The following is a 12,457-nucleotide window of genomic DNA, read 5'->3' as shown; positions in this document are numbered from 1 at the left end:
AATTGCCTTGGAGTGCATTTAAACTGATTTCCGGCTTTCTCTGTGTTGCGGAAAATACTGTAACCATTTTGATAGATCTCTCAATGACTTTGTAAATGCGGACTTATTCTGACCCGTGCCTGTTTATAGGGTCAGCTTGTCCTTGCAGGAAAAGCAAACAACTGACGCTTGACTGCTCTCATAAACTCAAGAGAAGGCTTCTTTCTTTTCCAGAAAATTATCACAGTTCATCTTGTGTTTCTGTATGTTGATGCATGAAAGCGATCATTCTGTGGACTGATACTTGTCTTTTCCTTCCTTCCTTCCTTCCTTTTTCTTTCTTGCTCTCTCTCTCCGCCCCCCTCCCCTTCAGCATCCTTCACTCATGTTTTATTTTATAGGTACTGGGACAGAGAAGTGCAAAAGGCAAAAAAGGAAGCGAGGGTGCCACATTTAACAAAGGCAATTATACTTTGCTACTGGAAATCTTATCTGCTTCTAGGATTTTTCACGCTGATTGAGGTAATGCAATGAAAGAGATGCACCGTAAGATCATAGAAATCATAGAATCATGTAGAGTTGGAAGGGACTATGAGGATCATGCAATGCAGGAATAACAGGGATTGAACCTGTGACCTGGGCATGATCAGCACTACGCTCTGACCAGTTGAGCTGATTTGAAAGGCAGAATTCGGTGTGGTGGTCCTGCTCTCTTCCTCTCCCCTTCCCTCAAGCCTCTGTGTGCTGAAATCCCACCTCCCCTTTCTGAGCGTTGATACCCTTGCAGCTTTCTCTTTAAATGCAGAAGACAACAAATGGGCTAGAGACACTGGCCGCAAGCGGTACTCCTCTGTGTATTTTTGGTTTAGCAGCACTAATTAAAGCTGTTTTTCTGCCTTCAGGCAAAGCTGCAGGCTCAACCGACCTCAGTTTGGCTCCTCAGTTTGATTGCTTTCTCTCTAGGAAGTGCCACATTCACACAATACTTTTAAAAGCGCTATGATCCCACTTTAAACCTTCGCGGCTTCCGGTGGCTGTAGTTTGTCAAGGATGCTGAGAGTTGTTAGGAGACCCCATTCCCCTTCCAGAACAGAGTGGTTTTAGCAACCAGTCCTTCTTCTTAGGGAACTCTGGGATCTGTAGCTGTGTGAGGGGAATAGGGAAGGTAAACGGTGTTTCCGTGCGCTGCTCTGGTTCGCCAGAAGCGACTTAGTCATGCTGGCCACGACCCGGAAGCTGTACGCTGGCTCCCTCGGCCAATAAAGTGAGATGAGTGCCGCAACCCCAGGGTCGTCCGCAACTGGACCTAATGGTCAGGGGTCCCTTTACCTTTTTAACATTTCTCAGTGCCTGTAATTAGCCACAACTCCCAGAATTCTTTTGGGGGGAGCCATAGCTGTTTTTAAAGTGCTATCATAGTGCTTTAAACCTATAGAGTGGATGTGCCCGGCGACTTCAGATGCAGCAGTCATAGTGCTGAGAGTATGCCGATGTCCCACATTTTGCCACAGCACCAAGGTAGGAGTAGTGGGAGATTCCTTTCCGATATGTAATATATTCCCTTTATAGCCTGTAGTCTCCAAGAGGCAACTGATCATGTCATTTTTGGTAGGGTGTGGACTGATGAGGGCTCCTAGACAGATTGTTTTCAGAGAGCTAGTGTAGCACCACAGCAAACAGATTGTGCTATGAACCTGAAAGTTCCAGGTTCAAATCCTGCCATTGCTATGAATTTTTCAGGTAAGCATCTTTCCCCCCACAGTCTGACTCGCGCTCTTCAACTACTCCATTGTGTCTAAGCAAGTAGCAAAGCTTAGATGCAGCTGACAGGCGTAGGAAGGTAAAAAATGCAGGAACATGCTGTATTATTTATGTAACAGTGGACTAAGATGGTTTGATGTTTGCTGGTTAAGATGATTCTACTTTTGAAGCAAGTTAAAATGAGACACTACTCTTTTCTAGAGGAAGATTTCGCTATTATGATTCTGCTGTGTTTATTAAAAGCCTCTTTCCCCCACCCCCCGTTTTTCTCCCCTCTCTTTAGGAAACGCTCAAATTAATCCAGCCAATGTTTCTGGGAATGATTATTGCTTATTTTGAAAACAGCGGCTCGGATATTGCCTTGAAATACGCCTATGCCTCCGCAGCCGCCTTGTCTGTGTGTACGCTGGTTTTGGCCATCTCTCACCACTTGTATTTCTATCACGTACAACGTGCCGGCATGAAGCTTAGAGTGGCCATGTGCCACATGATTTATCGCAAGGTGGGTAATATATTTGCTTTATCTCAATAAACAGGACGCTTAAATATGTGGGGGTCTCGCCTGGCTTTGCATATGCTGAAGCAACTCCCTTTTAAAACATACACTTGAAGTTAAGAGCATTAGGAACAGGGAGGGAAGAAAAATCCATGGACAATATTTGGATTGTGATTAGGTTTTGTTTTATTTGACTTATTCTGCACTGGATCTTTGTTCAGAGATGAGGCTGTGAGGGCTGACGTTTTGAAGCAAAACACTGCAAGCTGGAGAGGCCTTGGCAGCCATTATACACACTCCTAGTCCTTTACAGGAACATACCAAAAGAGGCTAAGAAGAAAGATTTACCGTATTTTTCGCTCCTAAAAAGTAAGGGGAAATACCTGTGCGTCTTATGGAGCGAATGGTGGTCCCTGGAGCTAAATTGCCATGGGGCCAAAAGCAGATTGTGCTTTTTATTTTACAAAGAGAAAAGGGGGTGTTGAAAGGACCCCGTTCAGCAGCTGATCAGCAAGAGATCGGGAGAGAGATAAGAGTCCCAGCTCCCTTTCATTCCCGTCCTCGTTTGCTGAATGTGCTGCAGAGGAAGGTTGTTTGTTTCCCCAGGACATGTGACTGGCTGATTAGATTATCTGTCTGGAAACAGTAGAAACTGCTCCCTTTCCTTAAGATTTTTCAGAAATGTGAGTTGAACCCCATAAAAATGGGGCTTTTCCTCTTTGCTTTTCCCCCTTTGCAAAAAAGCTGCAAAACTTTTAGCTGATCCTCAAAAAAACCCCAGGGCTTTACCCTTTGCAAAAAAGCTGCAAAACTTTTAGCTGATCCTCAAAAAAACAGGTCTTTACCCTTTGCAAAAAAAGCTGTAAAACTTTTAGCTGATCCTAAAAAAAACAGGGCTTTACCCTTTGCAAAAAAGCTGCAAAACTTTTAGCTGATCCTCAAAAAATCCAGGGCTTTTCCCTTTGCAAAAAAAAGCTGCAAAACTTTTAGCTGATCCTCAAAAAACCCGGGGCTTTTCCCTTTGCAAAAAAAGCTGCAAAACCTTTAGCTGAACCTCAAAAAAACAGGGCTTTTAGAGGAGGAAAACCAGAAAAATATTTTTTCCCCTTGTTTCCTCTTCTAAAAATGAGGTGCGCCCTATGGTCCAGTGCGTCCTATGGAGCGAAAAATACGGTAACTGTAAAGGTCCAGGAATGTGGGCTGATGCTGGGAGAATGAAATACAAATCCGGGGTCGTAGTAAATCAGTTTCCAGTGGCTTCTTGTTTGTGACACGGCGGGCCTAAATTTTGTTTTCATTCTTGCCCTTGAAGTCAGGAACTTGAACCTTCACTCCACACCCCAGATGTCTCTGACAAAAGATTTCCTCCTGCATTTGCAATATAAGACATGGGTAGGGCTGGGTGATATATTGATATATCGTCCAAAACCAGTTTAAAGTCCATATTGTGATAACGGTTTCATAATTTTTGACCTGGCAATATATCACGAATCATGATGTGTGTATGTGTTTGTGCTATGCAAAAATCAGAATGTGGGAAATTATGATACATCATTATATTGCAATGTTTAGATGGTGGTATATCGGTGTTGAAAACCAAATATTGCCTAGCCCACATGGGTGGAATACATTTTCTTTTCTCTGTTAATGGCTGCATTCTCTTGGAGTTGCTCTGTCACATGTTGGTGGTTAAACCAGCAATGGCTAGGACTAGAAGTGGCCGGGGCCATTCTTTTTCATTTTCATGCCCCACGTAGCAGGTTGCTGACAGACGGACCGATCGCTCTTGTCTGAACTGATCGCTTGCAGATCTTATAAGGTTGTCCCAAGGGACAGAGATATTGCTAAAGATCTAGGACTGGATTAAAATAGCATGCTTATGAATAAAAACATGGGGAATTGGCATGGATTGGAACTGGACCCACACAGTTTCTAGTAGTTTCGCTAACTGGTCTTGAAGGGGGCCAGGACTTTGGTCCCTTTTATGAGCCCTGAAGCAGGGTAAAATTCAGCTGTTTACCTAGGCATTGCTGTGATCTATGGTGGGAGATGCTCTCCCCATGGAACCAGTTTATCATCATCATCCTTTATTCGACCGTCAGTCAGAAAAGATACATTTATCCATACAGAATTAAAACAAGGAACCAGTTTATAATGATTCGTCTAAGGTGCAGCTAGCTAGCAACTTAGGCCTCTCTCTCTCTCTCTCTCTCTCTCTCTCTCTCTCGGTGTGTATGTGTGTGTCTGTCTGTGCTGGGTATGTGCTGTCTGTGCTGTCTGTGCTGTGCTAGTGTATGCATATACATGTGTGTGTGAGCTGTGTCTCTAGTCGTCTTGGCAAAGCTGCATTTGTTTTTAGTGCATTTGCTGATACCTGGGAAATAATCCCTTAGGAGTTATGTTGTAATGGAGTAAGCCCATGGCTTTCTTGTACATAAACATATCTCTGAGGTATTAATTTGCCGTTCCAGATGAGATAACTCAAGTCTGTTATGGGATTTACTAAAATAATAAAATAGCCTTTACATCAAACACTGCTTGTGGAGAGTAAAAACCAGTTTGGTGGGGAAAAGACAAATTGGCTTGTGTTGTGCTCTTATCTCTTTATTTTTAGTAATGCAATTATTTTTTTTCTGTTTGATCTCCTAACATTGCAGAAATCCTGGAACACACTAAGAATAGGTCTTTGTCAAACTGTGTATTGGGGTGTGTGTGTGTGTGTGTGTGTGGAGTAAAGTGGTTGCAATTTTCTCCACTTCCACCGGCACACTGTGTGCTCACCATTAAACCATGGTTAATCTTGACCATGGTTTAAAGCAACGTGTGCGAGGCATTGTTATGTGTAAGGACGTTCAGTGGTTGCTCATGAGTAAAGCGCCAAACGCAGAACTTCTAAACTAAGTTCTTTATTGTGCACAGCTATATACAGTGGAGCAAAATATCAAACGTCCATCTCATCCCTCCGCAGAGTCCAGGAATGACCCCTTCCTGTTCTTTGTCCAGCAAAAGAGGCGTGGGATTCTGAACCCCCGCCTCCCCCTTCCACGTCCTTCCTGCCTGCGCCCTCGGAGCGTGGGAACCTGACCCCGTTCTCCGCTATCCCCTCGGTGCTGAGGCTCTGCGATCCTCTCAGAGCCCCTGCACCGCCTTCCTGCCTCTGACTCCCCCTCCCCACTGGAGGAATGGTCGCTTCCGGCCGAGGAGGGGGAGGACGAGCTGGTAAACAGCTGGAGGGGGTTCTCTATATTGCAAACGCTCCCGCGTCCTGACATTATGTGTCATTTGAGGTTGGAATTGGTTTTAGTTTTCAAAAACAACTTTTGGATAATGATGAGATCAGGGTAGTTTACGGTGCGTCATTTGAAAGATATAGGTTTGTCCTTGTGAGTCACACTGCCTCACTTTCAAATTGTTTGGAAAAAGTAATGTTGACAGGATGTGTTGGAGGAATGATGCTGATTTCTAAAGCACATCACTGTTTGGTGGTGTTTTGCTTAGAAACCTCAAAAGACCAGGATCTGGACACAGTGAATTGTGTATACAGATTGGCTTCCATAGTTGGCCTGCAAGTCAAGGACTATTGAGTACAAGCTGTTCCTCAGCAGAAGGTCCCGACAATGCGCTACAGCATAGATATGTACAATAAGAAGCTCTGTACTTAAAATGTTGCCAGTATTGTCATGTGAGAGGTGCAGGAAGAGAAGCTGGCTTCATTCCCAGTCCTTTACTTTCTCTAAAACAAATCCCACAGAAATCCTTTCCTAAGAGTAGAAACCCTCAACAGTTACGTTCTTCTAATGCAGGAACTTATCGCCCACGTATGTTTAGAAGATACACCTATTTACACAGGCATTCTCTGAATCTTTCGACCTGCGTCTCACGTTTTAATGGGATTGTTTTGTGGCTTATTTAAATTATGGATGATGATTACAATACCTGTGCAATTGGTCTTTAAACTCGTAAACCACTTAGGAGCCTATTTTGGCGGTTTATAAGGACAAAAGGGCTTGCTTGATAAGCCAGGGCCTCATCTAGTTCGGTATTCTTGGGGTTACCAACCAGGTATCTGTGGGGAGCCCGCAAACAGAACCTGGGTGCAACAGCGCTCTCTCCACCCGTACGATGGCCGGCAAGTGGTATTTGGAGGTATATTGCCTGTGACAGTAATAATAATAATAATAATAATAATAATAATAATAATAATAATAATATTTGTACCCCGCCCATCTGGCTGGGTCTCCCCAGCCACTCTGGGCGGCTTCCACCAAACATTAAAATACATTTAAAATATCACAGTTTAAAAACTTCCCTAAACAGGTATTTTCTGAATGTCAGGTAGTTGTTTATTCCCTTGACTTCTGATGGGAGGGCGTTCCACAGGGCGGGAGCCACTACCGAGAAGGCCCTCTGCCTGGTTCCCTGTAGTTTTGCTTCTCGCAGTGAGGGAACTGACAGAAGGCCCTCGGCGCTGGATCTCAGTGTCCTGGCTGAATGATGGGGATGGAGACGCTCCTTCAGGTATACTGGACCGAGGCTGCTTAGGGCTTTAAAGGTCAGCACCAACACTTTGAATTGTGCTCGGAAACGTACTGGGAGCCAATGTACCAGTAGGTCTTTCAGGACCGGTGTTGTATGGTCTCAGCAGCCACTCCCAGTCACCAGTCTAGCTGCCGCATTCTGGATTAATTGCAGTTTCCAGGCCATCATGGCTAGTAGCCATTGATAGTGTTAGCTTCCATGAATTTGGCAAACTGCCTTTGAAAGCCATCCCAAGTTGGTAGTCATCACTATCTCTTGTGGGAGTGAGTTCCATAGTTCAACTGTGTGAAGAAGTAGTTTCTTTTGCCAGTACTGAATTTTCCATCTTTACTGGAGTTCTAGTATTAAGGGTTATGTGAGACATTTCTCTGTCCACTTTCTCCCCACCAGATAGAATTTTTGACACCTCTACCGTATCCCCTCTCCTTCCTCACCTTTTCTCTAAACCAGGGTGGATAAAAATCAATGCTTTTTAAAATAAATAAATAAATAAATAAGATTTTTTTTTTTAAATTAAATCGGATTTCTAAAATAAAATGCTTTTGGAGTAAAAATCTTTCTAAAGATAGTTTTCTATTTAATTTACATTATAGTCCAAAGGCTATTCGTCAGGAAACAAGGCTTTGTTTTAAGTTTTTTTTAATGTGTGCTGAAACTCAGTCTAAATTTTTTTAAAAATCGTTTAACCACATCAGTTAACAAACATGGATACATTTGATTTAATTTGGTTTAAAACAAATCCACCCTGCTCTAAACTAAGAAGTCTCAAATTTTGTAACCTTTCCTCACAGGGGACTTGGTCCATCCCCTTGATCATCTTGGTTGCTCTTTCTGGACCCTTTCCAACACTACAATTTCCTCCCCCCCCCCATGAAGCGACCAGAGCTGTACATAGTCTTCCAAGTGTGATTTACACCATAGATTTGTATAACGGTACAACAATATTAGGGACGCGGGTGGCGCTGTGGTGTAAACCACTAATCCTAGGGCTTGCCGATCCAAAGGTCGGCGGTTTGAATCCCCGCGACGGGGTGAGCTCCCGTTGCTTGGTCCCTGCTGCTGCCCACCAAGCAGTTCGAAAGCACATCAAAGTGCAAGTAGATAAATAGGTACTGCTCTGGTGGGAAGGTAAATTGTGTTTCCGTGCACTGCTCTGGTTTCACCAGAAGCGGCATAAATGTTGGCCACATGACCCGGAAAAACTGTCTGCGGACAAACGTCGGCTCCCTCGGCCTGTAAAGCGAGATGAGCACCGCAACCCCAGAGTTGTTCGCGACTGGACTTAACTGTCAGGGGTCCTTTACTTTTACCTTTTCCACAATATTGGCAGCTTCCCCCCACCCCCCGGTACTTTTCCTAAGATGGAGCTTTGGAAAAGATGGATTCTAAAACATTTGCTTCAAGCTATCTATCCACTATGACCCCCCAATGATTTTGTTCCTGGTCAGTCTCTGCCATTTCAGATCCCATGATGAATTACATTACTTAATTAACCATACAGTCATACCTTGGTTTTCAAACGCCTTGTGACTCGAACGTTTTGGCTCCCGTACACCGCAAACCCAGAAGTGAGTGTTCCAGTTTATGAACTTTCTTGGGAAGCCAAACGTCCAACGTGGCTTCTGCGGCTTCCAGTTGAGTGCAGGAAGTTCCTGCAACCGATTGGAAGCGGCACCTTGGTTTTCGAACATTTTCGGAAGTCGAATGGAATGGATTCTGTTTTGAAAACCAAGGTACGACTGTACTAATATAGTGCAGTTGCTTAGAATGGGGGAAATAACTACAGGGTTGATGTTGCGATTTCACATATTATGTCATTACCGTGTTGTGAAGAACTTATCCCAAGAGTTTAAGCAGAACTGAGCCAAAGTTGAAGGCTGGGGCTCAACCAAACCATTTCCCCCCCAACCATGCAGATCGAGAGCCGTTGGGATTCAGCTGGTTCAGATCACCCATGTGGCAGATGGAGAAAGCATCGTCTTTCTTCTCAGCTGTCTTTGTCCTCAGTTATCATGTACCCAAATCCAAATCGTGTTTCTGGTCCAAAATGACATTTTGGGGGGTTGGGGTGGGAGATATGAGCCTTTGGTGTATCCCTGGCTTCTTACACGGCCACAGAAGAAGATACTTGATTCATCCAGCTCTAAAATTTGCATCAAACATCTTCTGGAATAGTAACCTTACATAGTAACAGACTAAGCCTGGAAAACATTGTGAACAAAATGCCCTACAATGCAACTAGAGAAATTAGACTTCTCTCTCTCTCTCTCTCGCTTTAGGCACTTCGTCTGAGCAATACAGCCATGACAAAGACTACAACGGGCCAGATTGTAAATCTTCTATCAAATGATGTGAATAAATTTGATCAGGTAAGGCCCAGTTTTGATAGCGTGGAATTCAGATAGTGGTTTGCTTTGGGGGAGCAAGCCACAATCTGGTTTCCTGATCCGGGGGTTGTGGTTTATTTTTTCCATACTCTAGGAGGGATGAGTGAATCAGGAGTCATCGGCATGTTCACAGTAAACTACCCATCACGATTTAACCTGAAGCACCCAGTGTCATGACAGCATTGAGCACCCAATTCTAGTGGTGCTTTTAGCACCTTGTTCTTTTATATGGTGAACTCTCTTCTGAAGAACAGCTCACAGTGAGGCCTTGTCCACACTTCTGTTTGCGCCATGCCTAGAAAGCATGGGTCCATATTTAAGCACTGGTCACAGGAATCTCTGAACCCAGGTATGATTGTGTAAGGGAATTGGCCATTGTTGCTAAAATATGTGACGTACACCTGTGACTGTCACACTCGGTTCTAATGGCTGCAGGGGCGTAGCAAGGGGGGGCGTAGGGGGCGGGTCGCCCCATGTTCCATAATGGAGGGGGTGGCAAATTATCAAGGAACAATTACTGCCCTACTAGGGCGGTTCATAAAAAAACTTTTTTTTAAAAAATGCCTGCTCCAAAGGTCTTATCTTACTATACAGTGGTGCCTCGCTAGACGAATGCCTCGCTAGACGAAAAACTCGCTAGATGAAGGCATTCGTCTAGCGGAAGGCAGCCCCGCAAGATGAAAAAGTCTATGGGGCTGCCTCGCAAGACGAAAATTTTTCATCTTTTTTTTTTTTGTCTAGCGAAAACCGCGGTTACATTGCCGCTTCGCTACACGAAAAACCCGCTAGACGAAAATATTCGCAGAATGAATTATTTTCGTCTAGCGGGGCACCACTGTACTATGGATTATATAGCTATATATGAAATTTCATGCATATCAGTTAATATCTTGACCCTCCTCCACCAAAATAGCTGTTTACTTTGCTGTTTTCCTATGCCGTGAAGGCTGAAATTTCAGTTCAGTGGAGCACTTACTGTTCCCAACCCTAATCCTGTGGAAAGCCATCTAATTAGACTTTAATTTGATTTTGAGATGTTTTTAGGAGGTAATTTAATTATTGTTTGATTTTGTACCAATCTTATGTATCTGATGTTAGCACCCCTGAGCCCGTCTATGGCCGGGGAGGGCGGGATATAAATATATTTTTATTATTATTATTACTAGGTATTATTCCTTTGTAAGAAAATATGAAATAACATAAAACCATTTTTGCAGGGGGGATCAATGGGGGTGTGTGTGACAAGAAATTTTCTGCACTGGGTATCACCTGACCTTCCTACGCCTCTTGGGGGGGGGGTGAGAATTTTTTTTTTTGCTCCCGGGTACCAATTTACCTTGCTACACCCCTGAATGGCTGCTTTCAGTAAATTTGTCTGTTTCTATCTCCGCAGGTGACTATTTTTTTGCACTTCTTATGGGCCGGACCCCTTCAAGCGATAGCAGTAACGGCCCTTCTTTGGCTTGAAATTGGCCCCTCGTGCCTTGCGGGAATGGCTGTTCTACTTATTCTGCTTCCTCTGCAAAGCTGCCTTGGGAGGCTGTTCTCATCGCTGAGGTAAAAGCGTTTGCCGTCTTGTGTTTTTTGTTTTTTGTTTCGGAGTGTTTAAAAGATCCCTAGAAAGAAACCTGCCAACCTCGTTTTTGTTTTGGTTTGTGTTTTGTTATGTGCACGTTTTTACACAAAGTATTGGGAAAAAAGGAGTGTGTTCATTCGGTGGAAAGAACAAAAAGCACCAGAAGTCCTTGCTTGTATGATACAGGTTTTTTGTTTTTTTTAATCTTCATGACATCTTGTTTTTGAACTATTTGCTCGGGCAATCAAGAGTAAGGAACCTATTGCATTAGGGAGGGTTGAAATTTTCAACTTTTAAATTCCAAAAATGAGGGGTGCTAAAAGGTTATAACATGATTTGGGAATTCAAAAGATACTTTGGTTAAATTAATATAATTTAGTTTTGCTTGGAAAGTAAACTGTTTGTAAAATTGCACAGAAATCAGTGGTACTTGCAGTTATATTCTGCATTATTTATTTGTTTGTTTGTTTGTTTATTTAGCATTACCCAGCATTTTCTGAAGGTAAACTAAACATTCTTTGGGTTTTCCAAGAGCAGCGTATGTGCTTTTTAAATCATAGATTTACCAAACTAAATACTGTCCGATCACGAAAATAATAGCAGGTTTGAATTCCATCACACCCAAAACCACGTTTTTAGGACCGCTCATGGAAGAAATGTGCAAACTTGAACTTTCACCACCTAAAATGACATGCTCTGCCATTGCATGCTCTTTCGGTCGATGTGTCTGCTTTAAAAGGCAGTAAAGAAAAAATGTGGTATATTCTCAGATACTGCATTTGTTGACGTTACAGGTAGGTAGCCGTGTTGGTCTGCCATAGTCAAAACAAAATAAAATAAAAAATTCCTTCCAGTAGCACCTTAGAGAATTCAAAAATTCCTTCCAGTAGCACCATACCAAGAACTAACTTAGTTGGTCTCTAATGTGCTACTGGAAGGAATTTTTTATTTTATTTTGTTTTGCATTTGTTGAGGTTTTGAAAAGACAAATTGCTTACTGGTTAGGCTAATAATAATAATAATTATTATTATTATTTATGCCCCGCTCATCTGGCTGGGTTTCCCTAGCCACTCTGGGTGGCTCCCAATAGAATAATAATAATAATAATAATAATAATAATAATAATAATAATAATAATAATGTGTTAAAACATCAAACATTAAAAACTTCCCTAAACAGGGCTGCCTTCAGATGCCTTCTAAAAGTTAGATAGTTGTCTATTTCCTTGACATCTGATGGGAGGGCGTTCCACAGGGCGGGTGCCACTACCGAGAAGTCCCTCTGCCTGGTTCCCTGTAACCTCACTTCTCACAGTGAGGGAACTGCCAGAAGGCCCTCAGAGCTGGACCTCAGTGTCTGGGCTGAACAATGGGGTGGAGACGTTTCTTCAATTCAACAAAACTTGTGACTTTCCACTTACCCAACAGCAACTTTTATAGCCCAAATTGCATACAAATGCGTTTTAAGGTTTGGGCAATATCTATTTAGATTCTCAATTTTATCCTTCCAACAATTCCATGAGGTAGGCATGGAACTTCGCCATGACAACTTCAGTGAACATTATGACTGAGTGAGGGATTTTTCTTGCGTCCAGCACTCTTTCAGCCAAATGTCAGTGTACCAAAAAAAGGTGGTTTTTTTGCCTGGCTTTGTAAAACCCTGCGAGGTTTCCTTGTTGCAGAGGGAATTCCAGAGTTGTGTAATATTAAGCTTTTAGG

At 43.0% G+C, this 12,457-nt stretch overlaps 1 protein-coding gene across 1 annotated transcript in view; it reads left to right on the top strand.

The window, feature by feature from the left end:
• Window positions 1-12,457, top strand: part of ABCC4 (ATP binding cassette subfamily C member 4) — a 161,973-nt gene that overhangs the window by 15,286 nt on the left and 134,230 nt on the right. The window contains 4 exon segments of the mRNA XM_033147888.1: window positions 381-501; window positions 2,024-2,242; window positions 9,055-9,144; window positions 10,556-10,719. Of these exon segments, the coding sequence (XP_033003779.1) occupies window positions 381-501; window positions 2,024-2,242; window positions 9,055-9,144; window positions 10,556-10,719 (594 nt within the window).

Source organism: Lacerta agilis, chromosome 4 (genome assembly GCF_009819535.1).
Source record: "Lacerta agilis isolate rLacAgi1 chromosome 4, rLacAgi1.pri, whole genome shotgun sequence".
Taxonomy (NCBI): Eukaryota; Metazoa; Chordata; class Lepidosauria; order Squamata; family Lacertidae; genus Lacerta; species Lacerta agilis.
This window is presented reverse-complemented; position numbering and strand designations above follow the sequence as displayed.